The following is a 16,916-nucleotide window of genomic DNA, read 5'->3' as shown; positions in this document are numbered from 1 at the left end:
TTTCTTTTCTTTTCAAAGTGTTGGGGGGGTTAGGGCACAAAAAAATGCGTGTTCCCTCACCTTTCAGATCAAATTACACCACTGACCCTAACCCACCATAGTCCTAACCTTAACCCATCCTAAACTGCCTTTATCCCCAGCCCTAGTCCTAAACTTAACCATAAAAACTTCCATCCATCCATTTTCTGTACCGCTTATCCTTACTAGGGTCGCGGGCATGCTGGAGCCTATCCCAGCTAACTGCGGGCAACCTGAACTGGTTGCCAGCCAATCGCAGAGCACATAGAAACGAACAACCATTCTCACTCACATTCACAGCAACGAGCAATTTAGAGTCTTCAATTAACCTACCATGCATGTTTTTTGCGATGTGGGAGGAAACCGGACTACCCGGAGAAAACCCACGCAGGCACAGAGAGAACATGCAAACTCCACCCAGGCGAGGCCGGGATTTTGAACCCGCTCCTCAGAACTGAGGCAGATGTGCTAACCAGTTGCCCATAAAAAAAAAACATTTTTACAAATGTAATCCATATTTGGGATGGTTCTCTCGTTACAACTGCATAGCATACCCTCCCCGCAATGCAGGAGCCAATCACGTTGAAGAAAGGGCGTGCGATTCCTAATAACACCTCAATCTGTGATATGGTACATTCCCTTTCCGGTTCTCGTTACTTGTAATTTGCGTATGCTTTTGTTCATTTGTTTTCTGAAATGTAAATTTGTTTCGTGTTTTGTTAATTTCTTTTCTGAAATGTAAAAGAGTTTAATTTTTTGTTAATTTGTTTTCTGTTTCGTTCTTTTTTTGAAATGTTTACGGTTTTGTTAATTTGTTTTCTGAAATGTAAATTTGCTTCGTGTTTTGTTGTTTTCTGAGATGTAAATTTTCTTCAACTTTTGTTAATTTGTTTTCTGAAACATAGAAGTGTTTCGGCTTTTGTTACTTTGTTTTCTGAAATGCAAAACTGTTTCACATTTGTTATATTGATTTGCACTTCCCAACCAATGTATTTAGCAGATGTGTGAGAGTAGGTCGCATTTCAGACACTTAACATGTCATAAAACCATATTAAAGGTCAGCTAAACAGTTTATTTTGAATGACTGCATTTACATATTACAACCAAAGTGCAAATGTCTTAATATATTAATAGCTGAAATCAATTCACGTGTCCCCAACTAAATATAAATACATTAAATCATAAATACACATACATTACATACATTCTCTTGGCATTTCAAAATGGGATGTTTAGCGCAACATTTAGAAATGAGGAATACAGTGTGACAGATGGGAGCAGCTGACTTGAGTTAGGTTCTTTTTCACCACAACAGAAGCAAGACATAGGACATGAAAATGCCTTTTGTTTACTTCTTGAAAACAATTCAGTCACCTTTGTTTTTATTCACAGCACAAATGAAACCCTGCATCTACAGTAGGCAGATTTGGAAAGTGGTAAGCGTGCAGTTCTTGAGTTTCCAACTTACTCGTGTACAGTGGAGCCTTGAGATACTTAGTTATATTACTTACATAGTTTTTTCATTCCTTGACCATGCTCATAACTCAAAACACTCATACCTCACATCATCTTTCCCCACTGACATGAATGGAAATGCCATCAACCCGTGTCCAGCGTCCACCAAAAAACAACAAAATATGTATAATGTGTTTTAATAAGAAAACAGAATATCATATTGTACTTTATAAAAACAGTAATAACATAAATAGAGTAAAGAATCAAACAGTTTGTGGGTCATTATTGGATTGGTGGTGTGACTCATCCAGTGGGAGGCAGTAATTTAATACTCTAGGTGACTAGGTAAGCTGCATGACTATTAGTCATTTTATGCCTGTGAGTGCTGTTATATTGTCTTGTATACATTTGTAGCTGCACTGTCTGTTTTCAAACAGCAATTGCTTGAAGCGTTATAACAACGCGACAAAAATGCTATTCGTTAGCCTGTCCATTATGTGTTAGCTTTAAGCTAGCAGACTTGAAGGCAAAGCTCTACTGTTGTTTTAAATGCAAAATCTGTAATTCCCTTTGTTTTAGGTTTAGTTTGACAGTAAACTTCAACAGAGTGGCATTAAACAGCATTAAGCCTCGTTTTATGAAAATTATTCACAATCTGCTGCTTGTTGCTCAGTGATCGTACCTAAATATTTTACTCGCACGTCAGAGCAAAAGCAAAAGCAAAAAAAAAAAAAAAAAAAAAAAAAAAAAAAAAAAAATTAAGTTGGTCACTCGTATCTCAAGGCACCACTATTTATAGGATGCTGGGCGGATGTTGTGGCGTTTGCTGCCGCCATTAGTACCTCAAGTTTTAGCTTACAACACAAAGAAAAAAACAACAACAGAGGGACAGCTCATAACTTGGAATACTCGGAAGCTGGCGCACTCGTAAGTCAAGGTACGACACCACCAATAACTGACTCACGGCATCTGGAACATGTTGAGCGATGCGGGTGGACAGTCACGACACACAAGTTGAGGCTGGCCTGTCCACGTGTGAGGGGCTTCTCACAGAAGGTCACGAGGCTAATTGAACATGATGGACTCAGGATCCTGGTTCATCATTTGCGCCATGTGACGCAGAACGTCCTTCTTGGTGATGATCCCAAGCAGACGCCTGGCGAGACGACAATCAAATAAACAAGCAACCGATAAAAAGAATGACTTTGTGACGACGTGTCCTCTTTTCTTACCCGCTCCGTGTGACCAGACACTGGCGCAGACCCAGCTTGCGGAATATGTCCACTACCGTCTCCATAGGCGTGTGGTCAGTGACGGTGAAGGGGCTAAGGTTGAGGATGCGGCGAAGCTTCAGAGGCTGCGGTGTGCTTGCTGGCAGCTGCGGCGTGTCTTCGGTGAAGTACACGACTGAGCTGCTCACCACGCCATCTTGTTTCTGACGAGCATTTTCTGCGTACAGACACGCAAAGGGTGATATTAACAAATTTAGCTGTGTAATTGAGAATGTAATGAAGCTTCCCAAGGGTGGGGACTTTTGTTAGATTTTGTCATTTCCAATCTTTTGGTTCTCTTGTGACCACTTTTGGCCAACTGATTTATTATTTTTTTAAATTCCTTGTTATTTACTGGCTTTAATTATACAATTTGTTCAAAATGGGTTTCATTCTAGACGCAACACTTGAAAATGTTACCTTTTATATTTTTATACCAGATTACATAACTCATGCATTTTTGGACAAGGGAGCAATTTCATGTCATATTCTTAGTTCCGAAAGAGGCGTTTAATGGCTTAATGAACAAATTAATGTCAGAATTTTGATTTAAACAAGTGGAGCTACTTTCTTTTGACAATAGAGAACAATTACATTTGATATTAAGAAGTAGAAGCTGGCTGTAAAAGGACTACCATTAGAAATTAGGCTTTACACGATCAGGATTTTTGGGGCCCATCACCGATCAGCGAGTTTAAAAAAAGGATAACCGATCACAAGATGGAGCTATGTGTCTATTTAAATGACTTGTTCATTTACTGTATATACTTGTGTACTTAATTGCTCCAAAAAATATTTAAAATAAATCATATTTGTTCATCTATTTATGCCAGTGAGGCATAGTGACAGACAGAACAAATGATAAATGGTCTTCTATTACATGGCAGGAAGTAAATATGTGAATTAATGTTTGTGGGTGTGCCGTGGGTGCCGTGGGATTTTTCAATTGTGAAATATGTTCCTTGGCTCCATAAAGGTTGGAAATCACTGCTCTAGTCAGATCCTGTATTCTAATCAGTCAGGTCAAACCAACATTACAGATATAATGGGTGCTAACTTACTGTAATTAAATTACTTTATTGTAATTAAATTCCTTCAGACACACACACACACACCAAAACCTTAGAGCATGGAATCAACAGAACGCCTGCATGTTCACTTACAACTGTTAGTGCTAGCACTAGCTTGCTAGGCTACATAACGTTTTGTTGCCTGCTGGCAAGCCGTATCGTATTAAACGTACCCGAACATACCTCAAGCAAGCCTTAAATGAACGTCCTCTCACGAGCACCAGTGACCACCAACAAACGTTTTTCCCCATTTTGTTCTTATAAACATATGGCGCGATCCATTATTGTTGTTGTGGCCATGGTAACGAGTGTATCCGGTTACGTTTGAGTTGACAAGATGAAGCCCAGTGATCGTACAAAAACGGGATGCGGTGGTATCGGAATACAATATTTTATTGCAGTAGTCTGACATAGTGCAATCGTGAAAGACCAAATTTGTCTTGTAGTCTGATCCGGGCATTACGTGTCCGCTGATATTTAAAAAAAAATTACTTTTATTTGTGGTCAGATATTTACAGTACAACGTCAAAAGACACGCGGTAAGGCTAAAAATAAATTAGCTTTTGGATTCGAATATACTGTACACGACGGCGACGTGGAGTAAATGTCTTTTGCGGAGCCAATCAATTAAGTCATTGATCGAATCGGCGAATTTATGACATTAAAGTTCTTATATTTTATGCTGATCAGCATAAAATGCTAATTATCGTCCGATATCGATCAGATCGGTGTAAAGCCTATTAGAAATATAAGGGAAAAAAGGTGGGACCAAGAATATATAAAAATATGAGGTTGTTTCCAACCTGCGCATTGTAAAAACATACTGTAATTTGAAGGGTTAAAAAATAAAAATAGGGATATTGTACATTTGTACTTGTACTCTGACTAAAAAAAAAAAGTAATAAAATTGCTCTGATACTAAGACACTGAGACCACTTTACCAGCCTGACATATGACTTCTGCTCAGGTGGAGTAGAAGCCAAGTCAGCCATATGAAAATACTTTCTAAGGGGAACATGGATGCTATTAACGGTGGATCAATGTCCAACGTTTCCATGTATGGCCTGTCAAAGGAGAACCGAGCTGACTCACTGATGGCAAGCGTGAGGTCTCTGCGCTGCACAAAGCCGATGAGCCTCTCCGAATCTCGGGACACAACCACCGGGAAGCCGTTATAATCCGTGTCTTTGATCAACATCTCCACATCCTCCACAGTGGTGGCGTCCTGCGTGAGGACGGCCAGCGGTGGGTCATTCCTACGGGGTCTCATAACATCAGCGGCCAGGGTGCGATGCGTGAACTCATCCCTGACATCCAGGTACGGGTACCCATTGAGCTGGATGTGCGACTCGTAGATGCCCTCTTTCCCGAAGGCATCCGCCACCCACTTGCTGGTGACAGCGGCTGCCATTAGCGGGACGATGTACTCGAGACCACCGGTCAGCTCGAACATGATGACCACCAATGACACAGTCATCCTGGTCACACCGCCTAAAACAATAAACAACAAAGCTCCTCACACTACTGAAACACACACACACACTCTCTCTCTCTCTCACACTCACTACTCTCACTTCCATTCACTCCTGAAACGCTTTCTCTCTCAAACACACACACACACACACTTCTCCGCTCATATACACTATTGAAACACTCTCACACACAGGACTACAATGTGCAGTACTGACTGTGTACCTCTCTCTCTATCTCTCGGTCTCTCATCCAGGAGGAAGAGATTGCAAAAAAGGCGACTTTCAACCATTAAAACATGCACTTGCACAAATGAGACTAGATGAAATTTTTAATCGCTCAAACTGAAAAAAAGGTTGCATTTACGATAACTTTGGTCGCAGTCTAGAGCCCTGAACACTCACCACACTACTAAACCACTTTCTCACGTACTACTGACAACGTTTCACTCACACACACTACTGACATTTGTTTCGCTCACATACCCTTTTGAAAGGCTTTTACACACAACTCAAACGTTCAAACTCATGAAACACTTTCAGACTTAGAGACTTCTATAACTCTCTCACACTCACCAATTTGTTTTTGTGCTCATATACACTACAGAAACAACACTACTGAAAAGCTCTCAACACACCACTGAAACAGTCCCAATCACACGACAAATATGCTCTCACACACACACACTGACGGTTTTGTCGCTCACTACTTGGGCGCTTTCACACACACAAATGAAACACACACACATAGCAGTGAAATTCTTTTGCTCATCAAGACTACTGAAACACACTCATACACACTACTGAAAACTCTCATGCGTTATGTCCCTGGCGGGCCTCATAACTTAGATTCTTCAATGAAGCCAACAAGTATATACTTATATAATTTCAGAGGAAGCCTCTGGAGTCCCTGAAGAAAAACAACTCAAGCACGCTTCCATTACAAACATGCCAACTCCACACAAGAAGGCCTCAGCACGGATTCAGAAACAAGATCTTCCCTCACCCAGACAGGCGGCGGCGCCCACCATGGCGTAGAGTCCAGGTGTGACGCAGTCAGCGCCAGGCCGGCACCAGTTTTTGAAGATGATCCAGTCGTGATGGTGATACGCCATCTGTTCCACTGCAATGCCCACAATCCGCCCTGCGATGGCGCCCACTGCCATGCTGGGAATGAAGAGGCCTGACGGGATCTGGTGACATCACAGTAGTCGCGCCAGAGTTTTGATTTGTCAAGTCAAATCTATTATTTCTGCAGCACCGATTCACCACAGAAGTTGTCAGGCGAGACTAAACATTGAGCAGGTCGAGAAGCACACTTCTCAAACCAACCAAACCACACATGAGCAAGCAAAAACTCCATCTAAGGAAGAAACCGTCAACAGAACCCAGGCTCCGTGTGGTTGTGTTGAGACGTAGAGACAGAATAGAGGGACAGAGGGTAGATAGAGAGAGAAAACAGAATAGAGGGGTTGAGGGACAACACAGAACAACGGGCACAACAACAGCCGTATCAACAACAGTAAAAGTCCCTTGACAACAGCAAAAAATTCATGCAAACTGATTTGGACTGACCTTCATGCCGAAGGTGAAGATGGTAATGACGATTTTAAAGACGAGCGCAAGCGCCAGCTGCCACAGAGCATTATAAACGCCGGGGCCAGCTGGGCGGTCGGGAATATCGTCCACAGGTCGGCTCATGTTGGGGTTGTTGATGTAGTCGCAGAGCTGCGACGACTCTAATGCTCCACAGTCGTTGAAGAGCTCAGAGATGAGCTCGCTGGTGCTGCGCCGGGTGTACGGGTTGGGATACGCCAGAACGGCAGTTATAGCCGTCACCGCGATGACCTCCAGGACCGGATACTTGCCCAGCTGGGTCATCTTCCTCCGTCGACACCAGGCGATGTTGGCTCGGATGAAGAGGGTCCCCCAAAGGCCGCCGAAGACCCCTAACAGGATGAAGGGCACCAGCTCGGCCATGTACCAGGGCGTGTGGTACTCCACGTAAAACAGCACCAGGCGGCTGTTGCCAAACGGGTTGATGGAGCGCAGCGTAAAAGCAGCAACCAAAGCGGCAAAGAAGGAACGCCATAAAGTCTTGAGAGGGAAGTAGTAGCTGACCTGCAGGAGACAAGGACGAGGTTGATTGGCCTAAAGCAGGGGTTCGCAAACGTTTTTAAGTCAAGGGACCCTTTAAAGGATCCGCTAATAAATTCTAACACCAATTAAACATGACTACCATTATGCACCCCTACATGCCATGGGAATTAATAACTTATTTTTTTGAACATTTCAACGTAAAAATTCTGAACCTGATTAATAGAAATGCAACCAAATGCAATTTAATTAAATGAAATATTTATCCATCGGCCTACCTCAGGGGCAATGCTTCCACTAACAACATGGATATTATATATTTATGAGTTTTATGATCCCCACTACCGACTATTTCTCATTCACACACTCACATTGTTTTGTGTATGAAAAGAAGCCTGTTGGAAAGCAATCACAGCATCAATGGCGCTGAACATTTTCAAAAACATAATGCCCATTCATCCCCAAGTTGGAAACTTTTAACACAAGGTATGTGCTTCAAACTTGCAAATATTTTGCCCAGGTTGCATTTCTTCACCGGTACAACTTTACAAAAGGGCATGAGATAATTGGAAATGCTTCAGGGATGCAGGACAACCACTGGTACTTCTCTGGCTTGATTAATTGAAACATGGGTGCACCAGAAGATAAATATCCAGGAAAAAAAGATGCTACATGGTGACCAAAAAACCCACCTCTTCCAGGCTGAAGAGAACCCCTCCGATGGGTGCACCAAAAGCCACCGACACCCCAGCCGCCGCTGCAGCTGATAACACCTGCATACACAACAATTCACGTGATGAGCTGACGTATCCGAACAAATCACATAATAAGGGACAACGCACAAACCAATACCTCTCGCCGTTTGCCCTCGTTCTTGCTGTACTTGGAGAAGAGGCTGCAGAAGAGGTTCCCACAGCAACATGCAACATGGACCAGAGGACCCTCCTTCCCAAGGCTGAGGCCCGACGACACGGCTAAAACCAGCGTGACCGTCTTGATGAGCAGCGTCCATTTTCCCAGGTAACCACGGATAATGAAGCCACTGAGGATGGTTTTGATCTAAAAACGCATCGGTCAGTTTTACATCCAGTGTTTGCGAAAGCCCGATTCCACATCACTAGCTCACCTCCGGGATTCCTGAGCCGCAAGCATACGGCGCAAACACTCGCACCAGTGACACAGCCAGGAAGGAGAAGGAAAGAGCCCAAAGGACGTACAGCAAGTAGTTTAGCACATATGCTCCCGCTCCCTAAAAAGGTCAAACATCAACATCACAACCCAACTCTGCAGTGCGCATTTTACAACAGATAGTTTTGTCAACTTTCACCAGAGACAACGTGGCTTCATGGGTAACTTGATACTAGTGAATGGGGAAGTACCTGTGCTTCCTCCTACCATGCCGCTGCAGTCAGGTGCCGTGTTCGGCTGTGACATTTTGTCATTAACAAAGAGGGTAAGTTGACCTGTGTGCTTATTTTTATGATTATAGTCCACAATAACCATTCAATTTTGAAGTTGAGCCTTCTAACGTGATTTTCCATTGTATAAACTATCACCCCCTCAGTATGTTTGATTCCTTTTGGCGCATCCATTCGACACGCCCACAGGGTCTGAGACCTGAGTGGTGCCCCTTATTGTTCAAGTTTTGAAACCTGATTTGATATACTTAGTGAGTTTTTTCATTATTTTAAATTTCTTAGGCTTGTTAACATTACTCTTCTCTGTGGCGTGTCAAATTTACATGCCATTTTTTTAGGCCTGCTTAGTGCCACTTGAAATATTAAACTTGTACAGAGAAGATCGCAAGACTGCTTGGTGGGCTAACCGCCACTTCTAAAGGAACAGACTGGGAACCAAAGCTCCATCATTGGGTTTGTGGAAGGCATTTTCTCACAGGTATGTTGCTTGCTTGGGTTGTCTTTGAATAATTTTGCAAAACATAATTGTTAGCCTGCTAGCACTCTTACCATTTCACTAAAAGAGCACATCTGTGCCATTAATCCAAGCAACAGAAAAACCAATTAATTAGCCAGACCCTCAATGATCTTATTAACTTGGGATGTTCGATGCCACTTTTTTTCAGACCGATACCAGTATAGGTATTACACTACAGTCCTTACCGATACTGATACAGAGTACCTATACCAATAGTACTTTTGAGACATAACATTTTTATTAACACAATGACAGATAACTGTGAACAAAATCCTCTCTCTTTCTGACACACATAATGATTTGCCAATGTGTCAAACCACCACAGTGTAACACCAACGACTGGCGTGGAGGATTTACTCTATGTCAGATTATTTTTGCCTTAAGTATCGGTGGTTGGTAGTAAGCAGCCTTCATGAGTATCTGATACCTTGGAAGCCGGTATCATTCGATACCGAAACCTGGTTTCAGTACTCGCCCATCGCTAAATGTTAACTATGTCTGGATTTTTACATCTATTTATGAATCAATTTACCAGTTAGAATGTAAATTACAGCCAGCATTCCATCTCCCTTTAAAGCTATTTAACTCACATTGCATCTTCCTTTTTACTAACACTTTACACATTCAAACTACGGCGGTAATGAAGAAGGCTAAAACCATTATTCAAGCCATTTCCCCTGTTTTCTAAATTGCTCTGCCTTGATCAAATGACATGTAAGAGTTTGTTTCCTCGTGGTGCCATGAGAGCTTTCGCCATCTGGTACTTATCACGTCATGGTTAAATTTCCTGTTGTTCGAACCTCAGAATGGCCTGTCATCAACTCAGCCCACTTCTGCCACTGCGGACACTTGTCACGGTCGTCAAAGGTCGTCTCGTTGGACGTCCAGCAGCACTGCTCGTGGCTGTACCAGAAGGCGGATAGACACACACCTTCTTTCAGGTCCGTCATCCAGTCCACCGCCAGGTCGATGACTCCGGCCAACGTACCTTGAGGAGACATAACAGCACACCCGAACGATGCCAAAATGATTGTGCCAAGCATGAAATTATTCATTCCAATTTGACACTTAAGGTTTGATTGTTCACACAAATATGTGGCAGCTGAATCTACTAAATAGGCGGGGACCCAGGATTGCATCTGTGAAATGGGTAAACTAGCCGTCAAAATAATTTTCCATGTTTCCGTCTAGTAGTGATGTGGACGTGAAATAGATTAATTTAGCATGCGCAATGTGACTGACCAAACCTGAGACAAATTGCGGTGGTTGACGTTAAGTGTTTAAATAGCATGTCTGAAAGACAGGTGCACTGCTGTGCATAACCATGACTGCAGATACTGTGGCGAGGAGTCGGTGTAGACAAAATGGGAGGTGAGAGAAAGAACGGACCTTTTCCACTCGAATAAACAGTTTTGAAAGATCAAAAACACAAATTATGGCGAAATATCGTCTATTTAGCGATGCGATTTTGGAGCTTCTAGACGATCTAAAGGCTGACTCGGAGCCAGTCACAAAGAAGAGTCCTGCCCTATCACCTAGAACAAAACTCTGCATCAACTCAGAATTCCTTTGGGTCTGTGGGTCATTTCAGCACACTGTGACAACTGGTGCTGGAGTCTCCCAGAGGAGTTTTTCTGGTGCACTGCCCCAAGTTTTAAACGCAACGTAACACAGGATGGGCAGATACACCCAATTCCCACACACTCAGGACAAGTTAAATCAAACAAAACACGGCTCTTATCAGCTCTCTGGCTTTCCCAAAATTATTAGGCCCTTAATGGTTCCCAATTGTATAATTAACTAATCCAATGGACCAGGAATGGAAGACTTGCTGTAAGAGAGTTCTGGAGGCGTTCCACGTGCTCCTGACAAACCTGAGAGGAGTCCAATCAGTAGCATCACCACCCATCCTGACCAGGCATCCAGCAGGCTCTTGATCAGCTCCCATATGGATTCTTTACTCTTGCTCGTGATCTGAGAGGAAAAATGCACGTGTTCGTGCACAGTTTTAGTGAGACTGAGAGGCAGTGGCACAACATCTTCACCAACCTTGCGGTGACGGTCAGTATCTCTTGACTTCTCCCTCAGCCAGTCGATGGTGTGGAAGTCTTCATAAGTAGCCACGTCAGGGAAGGGCTCCTCCAGGAAGTCCATCAAGGTGCCAGCTCCATTCATCTCATCTGTGGGCGTGGCACTACTCAGACCTGAAGATGGAAGCACAGCATGTCACCTTTGGTGGGATAGCAGGACCAGGGATGCCGTATGAGGGAGAAAACCTCCCCTTCTCCCATGCAGACATGATCTACTCCGCTCTGTTTAAACTGGTTTACATGATCGAATCCCCTGTTCATCATTTGATTCTATACACTTTTCACACATGCTTTTTACATTTTACTTTTATCTTTATGTATTCATCCTCTGCATTTGGTCTGTTGTTGTTGCTCCCTCCCTGTTTTTATCTGCTTTGTTAGGTGACCTTGAGTGCTCAGAAAGGCACCTATAAACGTATTATTATTATTATTATTGTTATATGTCATGACGATTCTAAAGGCCCACAACTGACAAGCGTCCTCAAAAATTTTATTTTGAATTTGCGGTATTGATGGATATAACAAGTGATATTTTTATTCACGGAGCCCCAAATCCCTGACATCCCCCTTGAGTGGGAAATCTTTTGGGTCAACATAACTATTAAGTGCCTTTGGTTTCCTTATCAGAATCACTCAGCCATCATGAAAATGTAGCAGAATAATGAAACTCCGAGGTCATTTTATAAATGACCAAACAGTTGCACACATACCAGTATAATTATAAGTATATTGAAATGTCTTTCCTTTGTTGTATAGTGATGGACATGGCAGTTATTTTGAGTGTACTGAATCATTTGAATCAGTTCTTTAAAAAGATTCATCCAAAAGACTCATTCATCGAACCGTTCAGTTCTTTTTCACAAAATAATTAAAGTGCTTCCTCATTCAGTTAGTGATCCATCCCTGAGGTTCACATTCACTCATCACGTTCACCGAAGCACTATGTGTTGTTGTTGTCACGTATTGTAAACTAGGAAAGGTGGGGAGATTTATATTTAAAAAATAATAAAATAAAAAAATGTTTAAACATGTCAGCGGAGTGGAACAGACAGCACGTCTGAGACAGACAACACGTAATGCCCGGGGATCAAACTACAAGACAAATTTGCTTTTTCAGGATTCAGACTACTGCAATAACATTTTGCATTCCGACACCACCGCATCCCATTTTTTTACAATCATTGGGCTTTATCTTGTCAACTCAAATGCGACCGGATACACTCGTTACCGTGGCGAAGACAACAAGAGTGGATCGCGCCGACTGTATTATAAGGAGAAAATGGGGAAAAACGTGTAGTGGTGGTCACCGGTGCTCAGGACAGGAGAGGATGTTTGTTTAAGGCTTGCTTGAGGTATGTTCACGTACTTTTAATATGATACAGCTCGCAAGCAGGCAACAAAATGTTATGTAGCCTAGCAAGCTACTGCTAGCACTGACGGTTGTACGTAAACATGCCGCCGTTCTGTCGAAACATGCTCTAATGTTTTGGTGTGGGTGAAGTAATTTAATTACAATAAAGTAATTTAACTACAGCAAGTTAGCACCCATTATTTCTGTCACGTTGTAATGTTGGTTTGACCTGACCGATTAGAATACACGATCTGACTAGAGCAGTGATTTCCAACCTTTATGGAGCCAAGGAACATATTTTACAATTGAAAAATCTCACGGCACACCAACAAACAAAAATGTCGCAAGAAGTGGATACATTAATTACTGTACTTGCTTCCTGCCATCTAATAGAAGACCATTCATGTGTTCAGTCTGTCACTATGCCTCACTGGCATAAATCGATGAACAAAGCTACATTATTTATTGTAAATATATTTTTTTATTTTTCATTTAAATAGACACACTCCTCCATCTTGTGATCGGATCAGTGATCGGTTATCGTTTTTTTTTAACTCGCTGATCGGTCCCAAAAATCCTGATCGTGTAAAGCCCAATAAAAACCTTTCAGAAATACAAGACGTATTTGTCAAACAGTACAGTCAACTTGCTAATAGTGAAGGTCCATCATGAGGTCATAAAATGCAAAAAAAGTCCAACCTGTCATTGTCCACCCTGTCAGCAAGCTCACATATTTTGCTGTTTGCGGAGACACCGTCTCCGAGCAGTTTATCCATTTAAAAAAAAAAAAAAAAAAAAAAAAGTTTGTGCATTTGACCAATATGCATTTCTAACAACATGTTATCTCTTTACAATGGATATTAAGATTAAAGGAACTTTTTTATTTTGGCGAAAAGTACCAAAGACATTTTATGGTGATACTGACTCAAATTCCTGACGTGTTTCAATGTGCATTAAAACTAGTATACATACATATTATGCATATCAACAAATGTTTCATACACTGTGCATATTGAGTGTATTATAATCCGACAATGTCATTATATTATCACTCACAGTCAATAATGTACTTTTCACTAATCGTTAAAATATTATCATAATTACACAATATTTCTTACTACAGATTAAATGTACTCCAGATTTTTTTAATTCGATGATACAAATGTCTTGTAATCCCTCTTCATTGCTGTTTATTTGTTTAGTTTTGTTAGTCCTGTATTATGAATCCGTGTTTGTGTAATATTATTGCTGTGACAATGTAATTTAGATTTAATCCAAAAATTTGTCAATAATAAATTTTAAATTTTACGTCAACGTTAAAGTGGATACCGGACTGTAAAAAATAAACCAGGACCGTGACTCGCAGCATATGGATGGACACCGATTGCATTTTACACCCATCTTTGATTGTGTTTACAATTCTAAATTAGTTACTGCAACAGCGCTAAACAAGATTTAAAAACAAGAGGTTCCAACAATAAATGCCTTACAGTAGTTCTATGATTAAACTGATCAAGTGCATCTGAACATTAGTAACAAGCTAGCTCTTTAGCATGTTGAATCAAATTACCTTCACCGGCCTCCATTTCACAGTCCGTCCGTACGGTGGAAAAGAGAATATTATAATGTACTTGTATTTCATTGAATAGGAATCACAGCTGCCACTTTCGGTCCATGTGTGTAGAGATAAACACCGTCAAGCCAGTACGCGTTCCCACAGTCTCCCTCCTCCTAACCTGCAGCCGTCAACTGCGGTAGTATCGCGAGAACTGTATTCAATGATTCCCTGTATACAGATGAATCACGTTGCCATTTAAAACCAGAACGATGAAAAGATCCTCTACGTCAGAATGAATCACGCTGCCATTAAAAAGTCAAACGCTTAAAAACACGAGAAAAAACAAAATATTTCAACGTTCACACGCAAAATGTGTTTTATTTGACAAAAAACAGTTTTTGAATATCATTATTTGAACAATTTTCTTAAAAGGGAGCAATCAAGATGATTCAGTGAAAGAAAGAAAATGACTTGATCGTGTAATATTGTTACAAGTTTATGTAAATCTTAATCTTGTCAATATAATTGAGATTGAGAAATACATCTGAAGCACCTTCACAGCTTCTTCTCCTCAAGGAGCTTCTCCCATGCAGGCATGATGTGCTCGTAGATTTTTTCAATCTGCAACACGCCACTGTTATTTTATAGCATCATGGAACAGCCAGCCTAAATCACGTTTTTTTTTTTTTTTTTTTTAAATGGAAGTATTGAGAGCTTTTACCTGCTGTGACTTTTTGACTCCGTATCTAAAGAGTGTCGCCTGGTGCTCACTGTTGTGGAACAAAATGTCAAAGGTCACTTCCTGTCCGATCATGTCGTCAATGGACTGTTTCACAATACTGTGGAAATCTCTGGCTGGGAAGCAGTCATCAAGCATGTTGTTCACCTAAAAAGCAAGAAGATTTTTCTCATTTGCATAGTTAACCCGCACTCATGAACAACATTGTATATCACCTTGTACTTTTTCCCCAGCAGCTCGAGCGGATCCAATTTGACTTCCGACCTCAGGGCCCGGCCAAAGAGTGGGAGTTTGGAGTCTGAATCTGGGAAGAAGAGTTACTTGAAATTCAAAAACAAAACAAAGAAAAATGTACAGTGGATATAAAAGTCCACCCAAGATTGTTCAAATGCCAGATTTTTGTGATATAAAAGGAGACCAAGATAAATCGTTTCAAAACTTTTTCCACCATTAATGTGAACTATAATCCGTACAACTCAATGGAAATGTTTTTTTTTGTTTTTAAGCGGGGACATAACAAAAATAAATAAATAAATAAATAAATAAACAATTCATGTGGTTGCACAAGTGTGCACATCACCCACTTATCGATGTGGCTTTGTTCAGAATTAACAAATCACATACAGACTCATGTTAAACACATTTTCAGATGATCTAGTAGGCTTTTCCTGGCATTTTTGGGCATTCTAGCAGAAGCTTAAAGGTTTTGTGGAAACAATGAGCGCTATTTCAAACTGTTCATAGTTCCTTCCACCTTGCCTAAGCCCCAGTTCTTTTATAGTCCAACCTACTAAAAATGAAGGCGCGAAACAGATTTTCTGTGTCTTGTTTGGACAGATCATCTTTGAGACTTCAGATGTTCTTCAGGTGGTAATAGAAGACTTGTTCACAGCTTTAAGTTGTTCTTAAAAACTCAGGTCTGTGTCAATAATCACAACAAGAGTTCTTGGAATTGATTTGTGGCTGCCGAGCATAAGCTTGCATTTGCAAGGTGAGTGGAGACAGGGCCAGGCAGCTTTGTGCTAACACTCATTGTTATTTTTGAACTGTTAATAATACCCTCCACCTTGTCTGGCCTTCCCCAGGTGACGAAAAACAGCCTCAAAGCATGATGCTGCCACTACAATGCTTCACTATAGGTATGGTGTTCTTTTGAGAATGAGAGATGTTATGTTTTCATCAAACGTACCTTTTTATGGCCAAAAAGTTCAATGTTGGTTTCACTGGACCATAACAAAATCTCCTAATCACATATGGAAAATGGTGTTTATCTTTTTCTTATTATATATATATATATATATATATATATATATATATATATTTAAAAAACTGCCATTTGAACACAGGTGTGTAAATCTTTAGTATCCACCATACCTCGGGATGTCAGGTGAGCCACGTAGCGAACGCCATCCTTCTCCCCATAGTAGATGGCAAAGTGGGAGAAGTATTTGTTCCTCGGATACTCCACGATGTCTCCAGGGAACGGCTTGGGTGGGAAATGCTTCTGCAGAAACTGCACGAAAAAGAGCCTCAAAGGTGTTGTCTGCGGAAGAAAAAGCATTAGGTTTAGTGTTTACCTGACCCATGAGTTCAAGCTGTCAGTGCCACTCTGCACGTTTGGTCTGGTCCTGGCTTGAGTGGCAATGTGTAACTGTCAGTCGCAACATGGCAACTCCACCCATCAGCATTTGTTTATGGTCACATTGGCGTCTTAGCTGAAGTTGTGATGTGGGCGTTTATAGGGGACATCCATGGCTGAGTCCTTTTCTCCGCATACAGCCAGAGAAGCAGCTGTTTCCGGCTCAGAGGGTAAAAGAGGAAGTCACTTTTTAATTCAAAAGATAGCATGTGTTCATCAAAGCA

The 16,916-nt window shown here is 41.4% G+C and overlaps 2 protein-coding genes across 3 annotated transcripts; both read right to left on the bottom strand.

Moving 5' to 3' along the window:
• Positions 1–1,055: 1,055 nt before the first annotated feature.
• LOC133404048 (H(+)/Cl(-) exchange transporter 4) lies at positions 1,056–14,525 on the bottom strand. Its single transcript, XM_061679631.1, has 12 exons — positions 14,327–14,525; positions 11,365–11,519; positions 11,190–11,289; positions 10,116–10,303; positions 8,507–8,629; positions 8,233–8,439; positions 8,073–8,153; positions 6,859–7,404; positions 6,290–6,476; positions 4,907–5,305; positions 2,706–2,922; positions 1,056–2,629 (listed from the first exon to the last, which is right to left on the bottom strand). The coding sequence occupies exons 1-12, from the start codon at positions 14,340–14,342 to the stop codon at positions 2,539–2,541; spliced, it is 2,310 nt and encodes a 769-aa protein (XP_061535615.1). The 5' UTR covers positions 14,343–14,525; the 3' UTR covers positions 1,056–2,538.
• Positions 14,526–14,623: 98 nt separating this feature from the next.
• On the bottom strand, positions 14,624–16,807 carry plaat1l (phospholipase A and acyltransferase 1-like). Of its 2 annotated transcripts, XM_061679704.1 has the most exons (5): positions 16,631–16,807; positions 16,428–16,566; positions 15,269–15,357; positions 15,036–15,200; positions 14,624–14,935 (listed from the first exon to the last, which is right to left on the bottom strand). In XM_061679704.1, the coding sequence occupies exons 1-5, from the start codon at positions 16,637–16,639 to the stop codon at positions 14,870–14,872; spliced, it is 468 nt and encodes a 155-aa protein (XP_061535688.1). In that variant the 5' UTR covers positions 16,640–16,807; the 3' UTR covers positions 14,624–14,869. The 2 variants fall into 2 exon arrangements, with proteins under 2 accessions (XP_061535688.1, XP_061535678.1); XM_061679694.1 differs by having other exon boundaries at positions 16,428–16,807.
• Positions 16,808–16,916: the final 109 nt, after the last annotated feature.

The sequence above is a fragment of the Phycodurus eques genome, chromosome 1 (genome assembly GCF_024500275.1).
Source record: "Phycodurus eques isolate BA_2022a chromosome 1, UOR_Pequ_1.1, whole genome shotgun sequence".
NCBI lineage: Eukaryota > Metazoa > Chordata > Actinopteri > Syngnathiformes > Syngnathidae > Phycodurus > Phycodurus eques.
The sequence above is the reverse complement of the archived record's forward strand: the minus strand, read 5'-3'. Positions and strand labels throughout refer to the sequence as shown.

Coding starts and splice junctions, on each gene's coding strand:
- LOC133404048 (XM_061679631.1), bottom strand. Junction 11,290..11,364: donor ATACTGACCGTCACCGCAAG/GTTGGTGAAGAT, acceptor TTTTCCTCTCAG/ATCACGAGCAAGAGTAAAGA. Junction 5,306..6,289: donor GGGCGCCGCCGCCTGTCTGG/GTGAGGGAAGAT, acceptor TTATTGTTTTAG/GCGGTGTGACCAGGATGACT.
- plaat1l (XM_061679694.1), bottom strand. CDS start 16,614: ATGCTTTTTCTTCCGCAGACAACACCTTTGAGGCTCTTTTTCGTGCAG. Junction 15,358..16,427: donor GGCTCACCTGACATCCCGAG/GTATGGTGGATA, acceptor TCTTCTTCCCAG/ATTCAGACTCCAAACTCCCA. Junction 14,936..15,035: donor GAGTCAAAAAGTCACAGCAG/GTAAAAGCTCTC, acceptor GGCGTGTTGCAG/ATTGAAAAAATCTACGAGCA.